Source organism: Pseudophryne corroboree, chromosome 3, assembly GCF_028390025.1.
Source record: "Pseudophryne corroboree isolate aPseCor3 chromosome 3, aPseCor3.hap2, whole genome shotgun sequence".
Classification (NCBI taxonomy): Eukaryota; Metazoa; Chordata; class Amphibia; order Anura; family Myobatrachidae; genus Pseudophryne; species Pseudophryne corroboree.
In genome coordinates, this window is record NC_086446.1 from 430,399,044 (window position 1) to 430,419,779 (window position 20,736).

The following is a 20,736-nucleotide window of genomic DNA, read 5'->3' on the forward strand; positions in this document are numbered from 1 at the left end:
TCAAGAACGTCTGGACTACTGGGAGAACAGCCAATTTTTTCCTGGAAGAAAAGGACAAGGCTGAGATCTGAACTGCTATGGAGCCCAGACGTAGGCCCAACACAACAGCCTGCAGGAAGGGCAAGAAATGTCCTAGACGAAAATCCACAGCAGAATACTGTCGACCCTCACACCAAGAGAACATGTCTACCATATGCGATAGTAATCTTTCGACACAACCATATGCCTGGCTTGGATCATAGTCGAGATAACCTTGCCAGGAACCCCATTCCTGGGCAAAAACCTCCCAACCAACTTCCATTCCATTAACGTAGCCGTGGTAAGTCTGGATAGACTAGCGTCCTTTTGTAAGAAGATCATCCTGAATTGGCAGAGGCCAAGGGCCTTCGAGTGACAATGCTATGAGTTCTGCATACCAGGCCCTGAGGGGCCAGTCTAGGGCAATCAGAATTGCCTGAACTCCTTTCCATTAAGTCCTTCGAGAACTCTGGGAATTAGAGTCATTGTAGGGAACAAATTCACCAACTGGTAAATTCACGGCGTCGTCAGTGCGTCCACCGCTGCGGCCTGTGGATCCCTCGTCCTGGAACAGGAACGCAGAAGCTTCTTGGTGAGTTGCGGGTAGCCCCACCGCTGAAATATCTGCTGAAACACTTGCGGGTGGAGGCCCCATTCCCCCATGTGTAGACCGTGTCTGCTGAGGAAGTCTACGTCCGAATTGTCTGGTCCCGGAACGAGTATGGCGGAAATGGCCCTGGCATTCCGCTCAGCCCACAGGGGTATCTTGGACACCTCTTTCATTGCAGCTCTGCTGTTTGGACCTCCTTGTTGGGTCAAGTATGCCACAGTCGTATAGCCCGATACTGAAGGATAGAAAAGGACTGCAGAAGGGCATTGTAAATCGTCCTGAGGTCCAGAACATTTATCGGAAGGCCTCTTGATCCGACCACCTACCGTGGAACCGAGCCCCGGCAACCACCATAAGAGGGAAATCCTGACTTTTGGTGAAATGTGTATCATCTGGTGCATGTGCAGATGTGACCCTGACCATTAGTCCAGCAGATCCAGCTGGAATAGTTGTGTATGGGATCCTCCATACCGGATAGCCACATAGGAGGCCATCATCTTTCCCAGTAGGCATATGCATAGATGTACCGAGATTTTGTTCGGCTGCAGAATGGAATGAACCATTGTCTGAATTGCCTTATTTATTTATTTATTTATTTATTAACAGTTTCTTATATAGCGCAGCAAATTCCGTTGCGCTTTACAATTTGAAATAACAATAACAAACTGGGTGATAACAGTCATAGAGGTAGGAAGGCCCTGCTCGCAAGCTTACAATCTATAGGGAAATAGGCATATGTACACAAGGAAAGGTGCTATCTATTGCATAGAATGAGAAGACATGTGAGGATATGTGTGGACTGTAAAGAGTGGATGTAATGTGATAGGAAGGTTTATGAAAGTTATGTGGGCGGTTCAGGAATTTGATACGCTTGCCTAAAGAGGTGAGTTTTGAGGGAACGCTTGAAGGTTTGGAGACTAGAGGAGAGTCTTATTGTGCGTGGTAGGGCATTCCACAGGGTGGGTGCAGCCCGATGAAAGTCCTGCAGTCGTGAGTGGGAGCGAGTAATGAGTGTGGATGAGAGACGCAGATCTTGTGAAGAGCGAAGAGGTCGGGTTGGGAGATATTTTGTGATAAGCGAAGTGATGTACGTTGGTGTAGTTTGGTTAATGGCCTTGTGTGTGAGTAAAAGTATTTTATATTGAATGCGGTAGAGTACAGGTAACCAATGGAGGGACTGACAGAGTGGATCTGCAGACGATGAACGTCTAGCAAGGAAGATAAGCCTCGCCGCTGCATTCAGAATGGATTGTAGTGGTGAGAGTCTTGTTTTGGGAAGACCAGTTAGGAGACTATTGCAATAATCAATGCGGGAGATAATGAGAGCGTGGATTAGAGTTTTAGCAGTGTCTTGTGTAAGGTATGGTCGTATTTTGGATATGTTTTTTAGATGCATGTAACATGATCTTGAGACAGATTGAATGTGGGGAACAAAGGACAGATCAGAGTCAAGGATGACACCTAGGCAGCGAGCTTGTGGGGTAGGGTAGATAGTCGAGTTTTCAACAGTGATAGAGATATCAGGTTGGTACCTACTATTGGCCGGTGGAAATATAATTAACTCTGTCTTTGAAATATTAAGTTTGAGGTGGCGAGATGTCATCCAGGATGAGATGGCAGAAAGGCATTCAGTGACACGGTCCAGTACAGATAGGGACAAGTCAGGGGAGGATAGGTAGATTTGAGTATCATCTGCGTACAGATGATACTGAAAACCAAAAGAGCTGATTAGTTTACCAAGAGATGAGGTATAGATAGAGAAAAGCAGAGGACCCAAGACTGAGCCTTGCGGTACTCCAACTGAAAGAGGTAGCGAAGAGGAGGTAGATTCAGAGAAGCGAACACTGAAGGAGCGATTAGATAGGTACGATAGGAACCAAGAAAGGGCTGTGTCTTTAAGACCTAGGGATTGTAGTGTCTGTATGAGAAGAGAGTGGTCTACAGTGTCAAATGCAGCAGATAGATCTAGAAGAATAAGTAGTGAGTAGTGGCCTTTAGACTTCGTAGTGACCAAATCATTAACCACTTTAGTCAGTGCCGTCTCTGTGGAATGTTGGGAACGGAAGCCTGACTGAAGTGGGTCCAACAAAGTGTATGAGTTAAGAAAGTGTGTGAGTCGAGTGTAGGCAAGTCTCTCAAGTAGCTTAGAGAGACAAGGGAGCTGAGAGATAGGGCGGTAGTTTGAGAGAGCATTAGGGTCAGAATTTTGTTTTTTTTAAATGGGAGTAATCACTGCATGCTTGAAAAGTGAAGGAAAAATACCAGTAGAGAGAGAGAGATTACAGATGTTAGTTAAGGTAGGGATGAGCACCAGAGACAGAGCTTTACTTATTTGTGAGGGTAAAGGATCAAGAGGAGAGGTAGTAGTGAAGCAGGATGAGAAAAGTGATGATACTTCATCTTCATTTGTGGGATCAAATGAAGAAAGAGTGCCAGAGGGTTCAGGAACAGAACGGAGCAGGTCACTGGCTGCCGAAGAGCATACCATTTCATCTCGGATCTTATCAATCTTCTCCTTGAAGTAGGAAGCAAGATCCTGTGCCTTGATAGTGGCTGGTGGGGTAGGTGCGGGAGGATTCAGAAGTGATTTAAATGTATTAAAGAGTCGTTTGGGGTTAGAGGCTTGAGCAGAGATAAGAGTTTGGAAATATGTTTGTTTGGCAGTGTCCAGGGCATTTTTATAAGAATGGTAGACTGTCTTATATGTGAGGAAGTCACTTGAAATACGAGATTTACGCCACTGACGTTCAAGTTTTCGTGTGAGTTTTTGTAGTTGTCTTGTTGATTTGGAGTGCCATGGTTGACATCTAGGCCTACGTGGAGTGTGATGGGTAGCTGGAGCCACTTCATCAAGGGCTAGTTCTAGAGTCTTATTAAGGTGTGATACAGCCATCTCAGGAGAGGTGAATGCAGAAATAGGTGAAAGCAGTTGTTGGAGTGAAGTGGAAAGTTCTTGAAGATTAATTGTGTTAATATTTCTGCGAGTTTGAGGAAGATTGGAGAACTTCCGCAACACAGGGTTTGAATTAACAGAGGAAAGCATGCAGGTTATAAGGTTGTGATCTGATAGGGGGAAAGGAGTGTTAGTGAGTTCAGAGATGGAGCATAGTTTGGTGAATACTAGATCAAGGCAGTGGCCCGCCTGATGAGTAGAGGAGTCAGTCCATTGGGAGAGGCCAAGAGAGGAGGTTAGAGAGAGTAGTTTGAAGGCATGCGCAGCAGATTTTGGACAATCAATAGCAATATTGAAATCACCCATGATAATGGTGGAGGTGTCAGAGGATAGAAAGTGAGGGAGCCAGGCAGAAAAATCTTCCAAAAATTGTTTTGGATGCCCAGGTGGGCGGTAGATAGCTGCAACACGCAGAGAGAAAGGAGAGTAAACCCTAATGGAATGTACTTCAAATGATGTAAATGTGAGTGATGGAACCTGTGGTAGAACAGTATATGCAAAAGATTGGGAAAGTAAAAGTCCAACTCCTCCTCCTTTATGGTTATCGGGTCTGGAGGTGTGTGTAAAGTGGAGACCACCATGTGCCAGTGCTGCAGGGGAGGCTGTGTCAGATTGTGTGAGCCAGGTTTCTGTTATAGCCAGCAGATTGATGTTGTTAGATATGAAGAGGTCATGGATAGATGTTAATTTGTTACAAACAGAGCGTGCATTCCATAAGGCACATTTTAGTGATCTGGAGGGTGATGGAAGACATGTGATGTTTATGAGGTTAGCTGGATTTCTATGTTGCTGTGAATCAGGTGAATGCGAGTGATGCAAGTGGCTGGGTCCTGGATTTGGTGAAATGTCACCAGCTATCAGAAGCAGAAGAGAGAGATAAATGTGGGTGTCAGAGGTTTGTGAAAGTTTTTTATGGTAAGAGGTTGTAGATGTTATTGTCAATGAGTATAGGGAAGTAAAAAGCTCATGAGTGCTAATAAGAGGGGAGTGTAGAATTGAGGGGGCAATATGTACAGAGGGGTGAGTTGCTGGGAGACTGAATGATGCAATGGCCTTTATGAATACTCCATGAAGAGCAATGCAGAAAATCAATTTGTGGAACATAGTTAGTTTGAGCTGAAACCAGTGTTTTCTAGGCTGAGAGTGTAAGGTTTTACCTGTTCAAGTTAAAAGTTCAGGTGCCTATTTACTGGTGTTGTTCTGCTGTATGTTAACTGTGCATTATAGAGCAAAGTGACAAACAGGTATGTACAATCGCATGTAAATCACAATGTATATAGTTGTCTACCAAATTGGTTGCATTTCGTTCTTAGAGGTCATGAGGATTTTAGTTGGTAAAATATTTACATACGCTGAAATACACAGATGATTGGGAATGAAAAGAATGGACAATGTTTTCTGTTTTGTTGGTGGGTTGCCCTTCCTGCAGGCTGTGGTGTTGGGCCTACGTCTGGGCTCCATAACAGTTCAGATCTCAGCCTTGTCCTTTTCTTCCAGGAAAAAATTGGCTGTTCTCCCAGTAGTCCAGACGTTCTTGAAGGTGTCCTTCATATTCGACCACCCTCTGTGCCACCCACGGCGCCGTGGGATCTCAGTGTGCCTTTGCCTTGTCCATAGAAATGAACACTTTCTGAGACACCGTGTACAGAATCATAAGCAGGAACCGAAGCCTCTGCATAGGTTCTATGCAGGATTTCTGCAGATTGAGAATCAACCTATGATCAGTGATGCATCAACTGTGCTCTGCTCATAGACATTATGAGGAGTATGGAACGATGTTCACCTCTTGCTTGCGGAGTTGTAGCGACATCTCTGCCATCACTTCTGTGAACACCCTCGGTGCTGTTGAGAGACTGAAAGGCGAGGCTTGGACCTGGTAGTGACCGTCCTGCAGTGCAAACCTGAGGTAAGCCTGATGAGGCAGCCATAATCGGGATGTGCAGATACGCATACTTGACATGCAGAAATACCAGTAATTCCCCTTCTTCCAGACCTGAGAACTCTGGAAGTGGAACACTCGGAAGAATGGCAAGGTGCCAAGGTCAACAACATGATAGCCTTCCACGGCAAATATTCCATGTCCACCCTGTAAAAAGGTTGAATCAATTCGATTGGAGAAAGGTCAGAAACACACTGAGATCCCACGGCGCCGTGGGTGGCACAGAGGGTGGTCGAATATGAAGGACACCTTCAAGAACGTCTGGACTACTGGGAGAACAGCCAATTTTTTCCTGGAAGAAAAGGACAAGGCTGAGATCTGAACTGTTATGGAGCCCAGACGTAGGCCCAACACCACAGCCTGCAGGAAGGGCAAGAAATGTCCTAGACGAAAATCCACAGCAGAATACTGTCGACCCTCACACCAAGAGAACATGTCTACCATATGCGATAGTAATCTTTCGACACAACCATATGCCTGGCTTGGATCATAGTCGAGATAACATTGACCAGAACCCCATTCCTGGGCAAAAACTTCCCAACCAACTTCCATTCCATTAACGTAGCCGTGGTAAGTCTGGATAGACTAGCGGCCTTGTGTAAGAAGATCATCCTGAATTGGCAGAGGCCAAGGGCCTTCGAGTGACAATGCTATGAGGTCTGCATACCAGGCCCTGCGGGGCCAGTCTAGGGCATTCAGAATTGCCTGAACTCCTTTCCAATAAGTCCTTCGAGAACTCTGGGAATTAGAGTAATTGTAGGGAACAAATTCACCAACTGGTAAATCCACGGCGTCGTCAGAGCGTCCACCGCTGCGGCCTGTGGATCCCTCGTCCTGGAACAGGAACGCAGAAGCTTCTTGGTGAGTTGCGGGTAGCCCCACCGCTGAAATATCTGCTGAAACACTTGCGTGTGGATGCCCCATTCCCCTGTGTGTAGACCGTGTTTGCTGAGGAAGTCTATGTCCGAATTGTCTGCTCCCGGAATGAGTATGGCGGAAATGGCCCTGGCATTCCGCTCAGCCCACAGGGGTATCTTGGACACCTCTTTCATTGCAGCTCTGCTGTTTGGACCTCCTTGTTGGGTCAAGTATGCCACAGTCGTATGGCACGATACTGAAGGATAGAAAAGGCCTGCAGAAGGGAATTGTAAATCGTCCTGAGGTCCAGAACATTTATCGGAAGGGAGGCCTCTTGATCCGACCACCTACCATGGAGTCCCGGCAACCACCATAAGAGGGAAATCCTGGATTTTGGTGAAATGTGTATCATCTGGCGCATGTGCAGATGTGACCGTGACCATTAGTCCAGCAGATCCATCTGGAATAGTCGTGTATGGGATCCTCCGTACCGGATAGCAACATACGAGGCCAACATCTTTCCCAGTAGGCATATGCAAAGATGTACCGAGATTTTGTTCGGCTGCAGAATGGAATGAACCATCGTCTGAATTGCCTTTGCCTTGTCCATAGAAACGAACACTTTCTGAGACACCGTGTACAGAATCATAAGCAGGAACCGAAGCCTCTGCATAGGTTCTATGCAGGATTTCTGCAGATTGAGAATCAACCTATGATCAGTGATCCATAAACTGTGCTCTGCTCATAGACATTATGAGGAGTATGGAACGATGTTCACCTCCTGCTTGTGGAGTTGTAGCGACATCTCTGCCATCACTTCTGTGAACACCCTCGGTGCCGTTGAGAGACTGAAAGGCGAGGCTTGGACCTGGTAGTGACCGTCCTGCAGTGCAAACCTGAGGTAAGCCTGATGAGGCAGCCATATCGGGATGTGCAGATACGCATACTTGACATGCAGAAATACCAGTAATTCCCCTTCTTACAGACTTGAGATCTCTGGAAGTGGAACACTCGGAAGAATGGGTCCAGTGATTTCAGGTTGAAGATCGGCTGTACCGAACCGTCCGGTTTCGGTACCACAAAACAGGTTGGAATGATAACCCCTGTTTTGGAGTTGAGGTGAAACTGGAACAATGACCTGCGACCGTAACAGTTTTTGCATGTCTTCTTGCAAGGTTACTCTTGTTTCATGTGAAACTGGTAAGCTTGACCTGAAGAATCTGTGAGGTGGGAGCTTTTGAAACACTACTGTAGCCCTGGGAGAGTAGGTCTTTCCCCCTGGGGTCCTGGCAGGAGCCTGCCCCTGAAATATTTTAGGCGAGTTCCCACCTGTAAGACCCCCAGAATCTGGGGTCAAATGTCATGTTCATGGCATGGAAAAAGCTGAGCCTGAGCACAGCTCCGGTGAACCAGCAGCTGCAGGTCTGCGCGGTATACCTCTGGGTCCTCTAGCGGTGTTGGAGGTACCTCTGACCTTTCTCTTAAATCTGTCAACCCAAAAGGACTGCAGAGTGGGGACTGGATAAGCACGTCCAGCCGACGGAGCTGCAGACGGGAGATAGGTGGACTTACCAGCCTTAGTATGTGAAATTCACTTGTTCAGTTCATCACCGAACAAAACCTCCCCCGTAAAGGGAAAGCTCTCTACACCTCTCTTGGAATCAGCATCTGCTGTCCACCGCCGCAGCCATAATGCTCTGCGCGCTGACACCACCATGGCCGTTGAGCGTGCATTGATCAGGCATATTTCCTAGAATGCTACACATATAAAACATGCAGAATCTGTTCGATGTCGCAGGAGTGTGAAAATCTCATCCTGAGGCATCGTATCAAAACCTTTCAGTATATTACCCGTCCATTTAACAATGGCCCTTGTAATCATCCACATGCAATTGTGGGTCATTGAGCAACTTCCCCTGCTGTGCAAATGGATTTGAAAGTAGTCTCAATTTTATGATCAGCAGGGTCTTTTAAGGCGATAGCTCCAGGTACAGGCAGCACAATCTTACGTGACATCCAGGACATTGAAGTATCCAGTGCAGATGGATTTTTCCACACCTTCCTATCCTCAGGTGGAAAAGGAAAGGACGTCAGCAACCTTATAGGGATCTAAAATTTAATGTCAAGATTAACCCATGTTACTCTGAAGAGTGTGTTTAATTCCTCTGAGATAGGAAAGTAGCAAGAGATTTTGTTTTTATAGAAAAAACACTACTTTTACTGTGTCTGTCTCCTTATCAGGGATATTAAGGACATCCCGAATAGAGTAGATAATAGCTTTCACTCCCTGAGACATTACCGTCCCCCATATCTACATCCACCTCCCCCTCTTCCAGATCTGGCATCTCGTCATCAGATACAGACTAGAACCTGGGGAAATGCGCTTTTGGTGAAGTAAGTATAGGGGACTGAGAGGCTGGTCTGTGGTCTGAATTCTTAACATAAAATCAGCCATAGATTTCTTTTAAAATCTTGCCTCTCCTGCCTGGCAGTATCCCGTACAGATGATAAGGAAACATCCATGCTGGCTCTTGAGTGCTGCTTCCTTGTGAAGGGGGGCTGCACTGTGCACACAACAGAGTATTGGCAGAGTGCATTGGATTCCCTGGTGCAGTGACGTCAGTCCACACACTTATGAACTTATCAGTAATGCAGGTTTATTCAGTAAACACAGGTGACTCAGATGTAATACTGATATAGGCAATTAGGGACCCTTATATCATACAAGGTAACAGCAGTGGTAGCGGTACTTATCAGTTGTTTCCGATGGTGCAGGAAGGGGGACAGCACAGCCGTGCAGTCTGATTCCCGCTGTAGAGAAGGTGCAGTGCCCGGCTCTGCGTCAACTCCAGAGCCACGATACATGTAATAGAACACTATGAGTCTCTGTAGCTGAGATCCGCTCCCGGTCTTGGCTCTGCACGCTTGCACACACCAGGACTCAGTCTCTCTTACTCACTCATTCTAAGATGGAGGAGCAGGGATTGCATCACATTGCTCCGCCTCCGAGTGACTCTTGGCACTAGGGAATTAACACTAGGGGATGCGCTCATAGGCCCTCATTCCGAGTTGATCGCTCGCTAGCTGCTTTTAGCAGCCGTGCAAACGCTAAGCCGCCGCCCTCTGGGAGTGTATCTTAGCTTAGCAGAAGTGCGAACGAAAGGATCGCAGAGCGGCTACAAAATAATTTTGTGCAGCTTCAGAGTAGCTCCATACCTACTCCTAGCTTGCGATCACTGCAGATTATTTAGTTCCTGTTTTGACATCACAAAAACGCCCTGCGTTCGGCCAGCCACACCTACGTTTCACCAGTCACGCCTGCGTTATTATCTGGCACGCCTGCGTTTTTTCACTCACTCCCTGAATACGGTCAGTTGACACCCAGAAACACCCACTTCCTGTCAATCACTCTGCGGTCAGCAGTGCGACTGAAAAGCTTCGCTAGACCTTGTGTGAAACTACATCGTTCGTTGTGAGTACGACGCGCATGCGCATTGCACCGCATACGCATGCGCAGAACTGCCATTTTTTTGACTGATCGCTGCGCTGCGAACGAAAGCAGCTAGCGATCAACTCAGAATGAGGGCCATAGACTGCTGTGTAGAAGGGGACAGGCACAGAGTGCACCATATCCTAACACTACCCCTCGCATAAGACTGTCTCTGGTCACAAATTTAAATGAACATGACATTTTATCAAACAAATCAATAAAGTCATTCCTGTAACCGAAAACATAATGTGAAGAAAAACAGTAAGAATAAATCAACATTAACCATATTCTTTTCCACATTCCATCAGGAATGCATGTAACAAGTGTGATGACAGTCCTTTTGTCAACATGTAGGCAATATGTTCTTCACTTTCAACATATTCCACATTGACGGACTTGCTTTCCACCAACTCATGGATGAAGTGATGTCTTATAGCAGGGGTGGGGAACCTCTGGCCCGCGGGCTCTATAAGACCCGCAAAGCCGTTTGTTTCAGCCCACTCGCTTGTGTCAGTGAGACACGCCGCCGCTCAGTCCGGTGGCGGCGTGTCTCAGCTGTCAGGGCAGGGAGAAGAGCGCAGCTACATGTTCGATGGCAGGTAAGCCAGCCGCCGGTTCGTGAGTCATTCAGAGCTCGCGGACCGGCAGCCAATCAGGAGCTGCCGCTGCCGGTCCGTGAGCTCTTATTCCTCTCACTGAGGAAGCCGCCGATGTAGTGGAAGGCGGAGAAACGCGTCTGTCGTCACAAGAGATAGCAGCGGAGACACTAACGGGCCGGCCGGCCGCAGGCATATGAAACTCCACCGTGGTTGAGAATATAACTACGCCGCAGTGAGAACCCGGAGACTCCAGATAAGGCTACACTAGCCGGGAGCGATCGTCCAAAGAACACCTTACAGGCACAGTATTATACCCTGAAAAAGTGGAACATTATACCTGCTTTTAAGAGGCGTTATCATGTATGATCTGCTTAGCTAAACGGCAGAAGCCCGAAATAGGGTTAAGGTGATTCCAAGTGTTTAATCGAATGTGGATGGTTCTCACTTGAGGAGAGAGACTTTTCTGGCTTGGATCGAGACATTTATCTTATGCTGGGACAGAATATAAATATTAAAAAGGAAAGAAATACCCAGCATTGCTGGATGCTAAAAACCATAAAAAAGCGCTGGACATTTGTTGGTTTTAAATTTACTTGAAGTGATACTATCCATAGTCCAGAAGAAAAAGTCACTAATGGTTCATTGGTTTTTTAGTGTGTAAAATTTAAGATAAGAGGTATATTAGGTATACAATAGAACCAAGTGATATGTTATTAAATTACTAGACCTATTGGTAATATACTGGTTAAACTTATATATCACTATTTTTATGTGATGCTGGCCGGCATCTAGTTATATATGTGTTTGTATGTATTTTTAAAAGATTAATTTTATGTGATAATAAATATCCATATCAGAGTGAATTGCGCATTCCCAGTTTTGTGTTTTTTCTTGTGGTTCCATAATAAGGGTCAAAACCAAGGACCCTTTTGGGATTGCAGCATTTCATCTGTAGTCAATCAAAGCGCCAGGTGTGTGTATTTTTTAGCTATGATGAACAACTTTTCTTTGATAGTTTTGTGGTATAGGCAGTGATCAGTCTCTGACCTAACGAAGTTCAATTCTAGAAGCACTGCATCCAAATTTACATACCAACAACGACCACTTTGCTTGAGGCCGTATAGTGACTTCTTTAAGAGACAAACTTTCCCAGTTTGGAATATATCCATATAATAGTGTTCAGGTGGCTCCATGTAAATTTCCTCAACTAACTCTCCATTCAGGAATGCAGAATCAAAGTCTAGCTGATATAACAGTAGATCATGTAGTGTAGCAATAGCAATCACTAACCTTAAGGTGCTATACCTTGCGACTGCTAAGTAGATCTCTCCGTAATCGCTTCCATACTTCTGGGTATATCTCTTGGCAACAAGGCGGGCTTTATTACAAGCTACTGTCCCGTCTGCGTTCAACTTCTTGCAGAAAACCCACTTTTTTAATCATTTTAATCATTTTTAATCATTTTAATTTATCAACCATAGTCCATGTACTGTTATGATTTAGTGCTGACAGTTCTGTATCAATTGCTGACTTCCACTCTGTCCAATCACTGCTTGACCTTGCTTTCTGTATGTTTTGCGGTTCACAGTAAGCTATGTTTGCATACTCCTCACTGTATTTCTTGGCTGGAACACCTTTGTGTCTCCTCATGGAACTTCTGTTCCCTGACTTGTCCGCTTTGACACTTAGATTCAGACACGCTTTCTGCTGCCTATACATCCAAAGATACATTTTCTTGTTGCTCCACTGCTCCAGTTAGTGGTGCTGTCTCGTAGAATACCACATCTCTGGATTTAAGAAGACGTTTACTTGTAACATCCCAGAGTCTGTATCCTTCGCTTTCGTTGCAGTATCCGAGCATTATACATTCTATGGATTTTGGATCTAGCTTTCTCCTTTTCTCCTTTGGTATATGTGCAAAAGCTTTGCTCCCAAAGACACGAAGATGACTGACACTTGGCTTTTTCCTGGACTACGCCTCGAGTGGCATTTTACCTTTGACGGCCACTGTAGGTGCACAATTCTTTAGATATACTGCAGTATATACTGCTTTGGCCCAAAACTTATTTTCCAGGCCAGCATCACTTAACATAGTCCGTGCTCTTTCAACAATTGTGCGGTTTGCATGCTCACTCAAAGGAATTTATGTCGTATTTCCTAAGGAATGCGGCTAAGACTTTATTATTATACTCTCCACTGTTGTCTGATCTCAAAATCTTTAGTTTCAGACCTGTCTGATTCTCCACTAGGTTTTTATATTCAACAATTTTGTTGACCACTTCACTCTTCTCTTTAAGGAAGTACACGTGTGTCATTCTTGTGGAGTCATCAATGAGAGTCATGAAATACCTGAAGCCACTAATTGATTCTTCCTCTCCTGGACCACACACGTCTGTGTGTACTAGAGCTAATGTTGTCTCTGTTCTATTAACTGACTTTGGAAATGGGTTGTGAGTTTGATTGCCTTTTCTGCAACTCTCACACATGGGTCTTTCAGTGGTGCTCACGGTGATCCGTGTTACCATTCCATCTAGCAGTTTCTGGACATTGTCATATCCCAGATGACCCAAGCGTTTGTGCCACAGCTCCACTGACTGTTTTTCCTCAGTAGCCATCATTGCAGTTCACTTCTCAGTGTCCAGGACATATAGTTGGTTGCACCGGGTTGCTGAAGCAATAACAGTCCCTCTTTTATTTTGCACCATACACTTGCTGTTCTGAAAATGGACTTTGTAGCTTTTTTTTCTCTAGGACACTGAGAGCAATGAGATTACTTCCTAACTCAGGCATTTACAACACATCTTGGATATCTGTAACAGCTGTCTCTACTGCAATTCTTAAACATACTGTGATTGTCCCAGCTTGTGATGCAGTAAGGACCTTATTTCCAATCCCTGTAACTGTAGTGGGAACACACGGTTTTAAAGAATTGAAACAATGCTTATTGCAACTGAAATGTCTAGTGGCCCCCGAGTCTATGTACCAGCAATCCTTCCTGTGACTGTCTGCTACATTTAGTGCTAACTCGTTTGGCTTGTCATGCTACTCCTGCGCACCACTGGAATTTCTCATTCTGCAATCTGAAGCTTTATGTCCTATCTTGTGACATAGAAAACATCTGAACTTGTGCTTTTTTGACTTTATGCTTTTTGTGATCAAGGCAGAACCCTCAGCTATGGTCTCGACAGGAATACGTTCTTGGAACTGCAACAACTTGGCCCCTACAATCTCCATTGTCAGTTTAGTGTCATTTGACTCTAACGCAACCACCAAAAAAATCAAGTTCTGGTGTCAGATTCTGTAACATAGCCAATGCCACTTCTTCCTCATCCACCTGTGCCCCCACAGATACCAACTGCTGAGCTATCGACAATAACTTATCAATGTAATCATTCATGTCCTTGCGGGCACTCAGTTTTGTTCCATATAGCATGCATCTCAAACTTATCCTTTTCATTAGACCTTTATCTTCATATGCATTTTGCAGGGCTATCCACATGTCCTTAGCTGACACTTTCCCACTGACTATTGAATAGACATGCTGCTCCACAGCTAAACCTATTGTCCCGATGGCTTTGTCTACATCATCTGGGTTTGGACCTGTTCCTGGGTCTATAGTAACCTTCCACAACTTTTCCCGCTTAAGCTGCATCCTCTGAACCTTTCAGCTTAGCAAAGTTCATGCTGTGTCCTGTGTTATACATCCTTTCTGCACTTGTATAAAATGTCACTTTAAACTTTTTCTGTGTGATTATTTAAAAGCACTCAGGGCGTTAATTTTCAGGCACACTCGGGTCTGGGGCACGGGACTGGGTCCATAACCTGTTGGCAGAGTGTATTGGATTCCCTACTGCAGTGACGTCAGTCCACACACTTATGAACTTAAACAGTAATGCAGGTTTATTCAGTGAACACAGGTGACTCAGATGTAATACTGATATAGGCAATTAGGGGCCCTTATATCATACAAGGTAACAGCAGTGGTAGCGGTACTTATCAGGAGCTGTCTCCAGTGGGGAGGTATGGAGGACTGCACAGCCATGCGTCCTGACTCCCGATGTAGAGAAGAAGCGGCGCCCGGCTCAGCGTCAGCTCCAGAGCCATGATACATGCAATGGAACGCTGTGAGTCTCTGTAGCTGAGATCCGCTCCCGGTCCCAGCTCTGCACGCTTGCACACACCAGGACTCAGTCTCTCTTACTAACTCACTGTAAAATGGAGTAGCAGGGATTACATCACATAGCTCCGCCTCCGAGTGACTCTTGGCACTAGGGAATTAACACTAGGGGATGCGTCCATAGACTGCTGTGTAGAAGGGGAAAGGCACAGAGCGCATCATATGCTAACACAGAGATCCCCTCCCCGGGGGGCGGGGGAACTTTGTGCTGCATGACTTTCTCCTGATTATCCAGCCATTCTGTGTGCTGCTGTGTGCAGTGTGTTGCTTCCCTGTGAAGGGAGACTGCACTAAGTACACAAAAGATCCCCCTGGATTGGAGGAAAACTTTGTGCTACAGGACTTCCATATAACTTTCTTGACAGACACTTTTATAAAACAGAACACACACACAGGAGCAGTGAGATTTACACAGTAACCCAGTTTGCAGCCTGGATGGAGTGAGACAGAGAGGGAGAGAAACCAGCACACTCCTGCCTCAATCAGCTAAAGCAGTGCTTTGCCGGGCAGAAACTAGAACCTGAGATAAGGTAACCAGACAATATATTGCTCCCCCCCCCCCCACCTTCTACATGCTTTAGAGGGTCCTTGGAGGAGCAGCGCTTCCTTGCATTCAACCTGTAGTGTGATACAGTCGGAAATAGTGCCTCTGAGCCGCTGGTCCCGCTCTCAGGGAAGCCCAGCCCCCTTAATGACGTGGTCCCTGTACTTTATTATGCTGGCAAGTCTCTCCAATTTACAGAAAATGGGGTTAAAACCCCTTTGCTGTGTCAGCACAAGTGTGGGCATATGCAGCGGACACCTCAGCCTGCAGCACCAGATGGCCGCCGCGCCCTTATGCCGCCATGTGAACCTGTACTCACCACACCAGCGTCTTTAGCTCAGTTAGGGGTGGCGGCATGCTGTTGGAGTGCGTCCACCAACAGCATGCCGGGGTGAGCGAAACAACACCTCAGGAGCTATGTCCTGTCAGCGGGGATACGGACCATTAACCCTTCAAGAGGTTGGTACCGGTCACCCCCTAAGTCCCACGATGCAGGCAGCCTGGTGCCAACCAGTGCTGCCTGAAAATAACAAACTAAAATTAATTTTGAAAAAAACTCTCTGGAGCTCCAGAGAATGCACCCGGCTACTTGGGCACATTTTTCTAAACTAAGTCTGCAGGAGGGGAATAGAGGGGAGAATTCAGCACACTCTGAAGACATTTAAAGTGACAAGGCACTAATGGACCCCATCTATACACCATGGTACTAAGACCATCCCAGTATCCCCTAGGACGTTAAGAGAAATACGTGTACAGATATGAGAAAATACACACAGATATGTCCTCATTCATCTTTGCTGCAGTCACACCAAACCGCCCCTGTTGGCATGCCAGGTTGTATGAGAATCTTCTAGCATTGGGCATTTTTTTTTTTAGCCGAAAATGCATCTTAGTCGCAACGGGATGCAACAACAACGCACAAGGAGACTTTGATATATGACACATATATCGGTATGCGACTGAGACTCTGAATCTATATACGAAGTGCTACAATGTAGCAGACACAGATTTTTACAAGTTTTGTTCCGCTCATTATATAGACACAATATACAAGTGTCATATCAAATTAATCAGCAGTCTCCTCGTGCATCCTAGAACATTGCATTGATACTAAAATACATTTTTCGGCAAAAGAAGACGCCCGACATTAGCAGAGTTGCATTAGAACTGCCAGCTTACTCACGTCAGGCATCTCGCTCTACATGGCATATTGAGGCTAAATGAATGAGGACACAGATATGAGAGCATGCAAAAGCTGTACAGACACCAGAACACACATGTACACATACGGCGCACGGTACACACAATAACTGTACAGATATGAGTACACACATCAACAGACATGAGAACACACATAATCAGACATGAGAACATGCAATAGCTGTACCTGAACACACGTGTATAGACATGGGAGCGCTGTATAGATATGCAACCACACAACAGCTGCACAGACACCAGAACACACATGTAAAGACATGAAACTACGCAATAGCTATACAAACATGACAACACACATACACAGACATGAGAACACATATGTACAGACATGAGAGCACACAGGGAAAATACTAAAACAAAGAATCTAACATAAAATTTACATAGTAGTGTCATAATGACTATAAGCTGACATAAGTGAACAAAAACCAATAAAGTAGGAATGGAGTGACTTCTTGTGTCTTGACGACAAGTTTAGGAGAATTGGGGGGGGGGGGGGGCATTTTAGAATACAGTGAGCCTGTGCCCTGTGAAGGGTCTGCTTGAACCTGGAATGAATAGGGGATATTGCGACTTGGTGAAGGAGTGAGTTTTAGAAGGGCAGCTGAGCGGGAGACGTCTTATAAATGGGCAAATGGGCATTAGGGAAGGTAAGTAATGAGAAGATGAAGCAGCACACAATAACTACAGACGTGAAAACACACATCAACGGTATTGAATGGGTCCGACCAGCCCCTTCCTAAAAAAAACTATTATTTAATATCAGTTATTTATATAGCACACACATACTCCGCAGCGCTTTACAGAGAATATTTGGCCATTCACAACAGACCCTGCCCCAGTGGAGCCAATTAACCTACCAGTACATTTTTCGATTGTGGGAGGAAAATGGAGTACCAAGCAAGTACGGGGAAAATATACAAACTCCACACAGTTAGGGCCCATGATCTCAGTACTGTGAGGCAGTAATGCTAACCATTACACCATCCATACTGCCTCAGTCCCTTCCTGAAAAAAAAAAACTATTGGCAGTGAATTTTCAACTAAATTAAATATTAGTAAATAACCTTCTGTAAAGAACACTGAAAAGCAAAAAATAAAAACTTGGAAAAAATGTTGCATCATACAGTATATGTTTTGCACTTACATCTACAACAACCCTGGTACACTTGAATAATGTCTGGTACTGACTGTTACATTTTATGCACTAGATTATGCTATAGACTAGAGCAACAATTGTACAACTCTGTTAACAGTGTTGTACACCAATTCACCCAAGCAAAACCTATTCATTTATCATCAGAATCCGACAGATGGGATGGCAACACTTTGCAACCACAAACAATGCGGACAACTGAATATTAGGCATAGTAATACTTAGAATTATGCCATCATTACGTACAACATTCTGGGGTCATATTCCAAGTTGGTTGCAGATTTTGCTCTCGCAGCAAAACCTGCAACCATACTCTCACAGGCTGGGGGCCACCCAGCACAGGGCAAGGCTGCCCAGCATGTGTGGCGCCGTCCTGCAATGTGATTGCAAATCAACTGCGAACACATGGAATAGAGGTTGACCCCTATAGGCAGGGGACCTACCGCCACGTTTCCTATCGCAGGAAACACAGGCGACATCATTGGCCGGCCCCGAAAACGGCCATGACATGCTTGCAAATCCTGACCCTCCCCAATGCCATGTCGCCGCCCCTGGATGCCCATCGCAATGTGATCACATCCTTACGGGATGTAATCGCATGGTGTAAGCTTGCGCACATGCACTATGGCCGGTGTGTGTGTGCAGACCCTATAGACGCTGCATGCAAGCACAGTGGCTGTATCCATCTATGAATAATGTCCTTTGTCCTTCTTGCAATATACTTTTTTTAATGTAAAAACACAAAATGTATTATCATATTAAAAGTGATCTACAACACTACTCTCTAAATGAATCTGTGCATAAATATTTATGAACAACTGGCACTGCAAATTTATACAGGATGATAATAATCCATGTGAATGATAACGTTTCTCAAATAAACTTACGTGCTTCAGGAAGCAGCAGCCCACGTGACTTGGGTCCCTTCTGCAGCCTGTAAGCTCCTGGACGAAAACGTGGCTATGAAACTCATAGAGCTTTTCCAGGTTCCCAAATATGGCAGCATGCTGTCCGCGCAAGGCCGGCGGGAGGTCTGGCTGATCCATCTCACAGAGGTAGTGGGAAAGCACGTAACCCAGGGAACAAACATAGTCTCTCTCTGTTGACAGCAGCTCCTCCATGATCCTGTGGAGTTTACTGAGTAGGTATCAAAACAAAGGAAAGATGCAGTGCTTACTACATGACAGACCAGAAAGTCCTTAATAAGATACTCATAGATATAGAAAATAAAGTCAGTAAGAATTTGAAACAGCAATTGTGAAAAAAAGCAAATAGCTAAAAAGGCAACAAAGGATAAGCAAACAAGTGAAGAGAACAAGGACAGGTTCCCATTACATATAGGTGGTCATTCCGAGATGTTCGCTCGCTAGCAGTTTTTAGCAGTCGTGCAAACGCATTGTCGCCGCCCACTGGGGAGTGTATTTTCGCTTTGCATAAGTGTGAACGCCTGTGCAGCAGAGCGCCTGCAAAAACATTTTGTGCAAAACAAGACCAGCCCTGGACTTATTCTTCGTGTGCGTTGATTCAAACGTTGGAGGGTTGGCTTTTGACGTCACACACCCGCCCTGCATTCGCCCAGCCACGCCTGCGCTTTCCCTGGCACGCCTGCATTTTTCTAAGCACTCCCTGAAAATGGACAGTTGACACGCAGAAACGCCCCTTTCCTGTCAATCTTCTTGCGCCCGCCAGTGCGAATGAAAACGTCGCTAGAACCTGTGCAAAACCACAAAGGACATTGGGGGTGATTCCGAGTTGTTCGCTCGCTAGCTGCTTTTAGCAGCATTGCACACGCTAAGCCGCCGCCCTCTGGGAGTGTATCTTAGCTTAGCAGAATTGTGAACGAAAGATTAGCAGAATTGCGAATAGAAATTTCTTAGCAGTTTCTGAGTAGCTCCAGACTTACTCAGACATTGCGACCAGCTCAGTCCTTTTCGTTCCTGGTTTGACGTCAAACACACCCAGTGTTTGCCCAACCACCCCCCCATTTCTCCAGCCACTCCTGCGTTTTGCAACTCGAACACCTGCGTTTTTCCGCACACTCCCATAAAACGGCCAGTTTCCGCCCAGAAACACCCACTTCCTGTCAATCACACTACGATCAGCACAGCGATGAAAAAGCTTCGTTATGCCGTGAGTAAAATACCTAACTTTTGTGTAAAATAACTAAGCGCATGCGCAGTAAGCAACTAATCGCAGTATAGCGAAAATCGGCAACGAGCGAACAACTCGGAATGACCCCCATTGTGCGTGTGCATTGCGGTTCATACGCATGCGCAGAAATGCAGTTTTGTAGCCTGATCGCTGCGCTGTGAACAACGGCAGCTAGCGATCAACTCGGAATGACCCCATAATGCGGACATGTCATTTCATTCAGACATCCCCTCACCTTTATTAAAGACTTTAGTTTACCTGAAGATAATGGGGTAAATTTACTAAGATGGGAGTTCTATTTAAGATGGGATGTTGCTCAAAGCAACCAATCAGATACCAGGTATTTTCTTCTAGAAGGTGCTAGATAAATGAGAAGTAGAATCTGATTGGTTGCTATGGGCAACATCCCATCTTCAAAAGAACTACCATCTAAGTAAATTTACCCCAATGAATCTGGATGAGACAAGCACCCAAAAAAAAACCACACATACAATCATGTGAATTTACTAAGGCAAAAAAGCTAAATGCCCTTAAGCACCATGCCCAAAGATTGGTCCTTTGATAGATTTTTAAGACTCTAAAGCAGGCTTTTTCAACCAGTGTGCCGTGGCACACTAGTGTGCCGCGACCAGTTGCAAGGTGTGCCGCGGAGCCAGAGCAGCTTCCTGCACCTTCAGAGTGAACTGTTGGCCCGGGGTCTTCTTAGAGGATCAGTCTTGCTCTGGCCATGACCTATGCCTTGAAGACGCGGCGGTGTGATATCATAGGTCACGGCCGCCGTGTCTCATCACCTAGCCAGCCCACCTGCCTGCATACACATATTCCAGTTCCTGCCTGCATACACAGATTTCCTTGCCCACCCACATCCACACCTGCCCCCCCACCCGCTGCTCCGTATTCGCAGCACTCCACTATGAATAACCCCCACCACTGAGGGACAGGGAGGAGGACAGCTGACAAGTAGGGGCTAATATTTGTTATTTTATTTCTCCTGTGGGGAACAATAGGATTTATGTGGGTAGAATA

At 45.6% G+C, this 20,736-nt stretch overlaps 1 protein-coding gene across 5 annotated transcripts in view; it reads right to left on the reverse strand.

Moving 5' to 3' along the window:
- KIAA1755 (KIAA1755 ortholog) overlaps positions 1 to 20,736 on the reverse strand; it is a 118,526-nt gene that overhangs the window by 36,234 nt on the left and 61,556 nt on the right. For 4 of the 5 annotated variants that reach the window (XM_063960382.1, XM_063960380.1, XM_063960381.1 and 1 more), the window contains one exon: positions 18,447 to 18,696. In XM_063960382.1, the coding sequence (XP_063816452.1) occupies positions 18,447 to 18,696 (250 nt within the window). The remainder of the gene's footprint in view (positions 1 to 18,446; positions 18,697 to 20,736) is intronic. The other variant, XM_063960383.1, reaches the window with a different exon arrangement.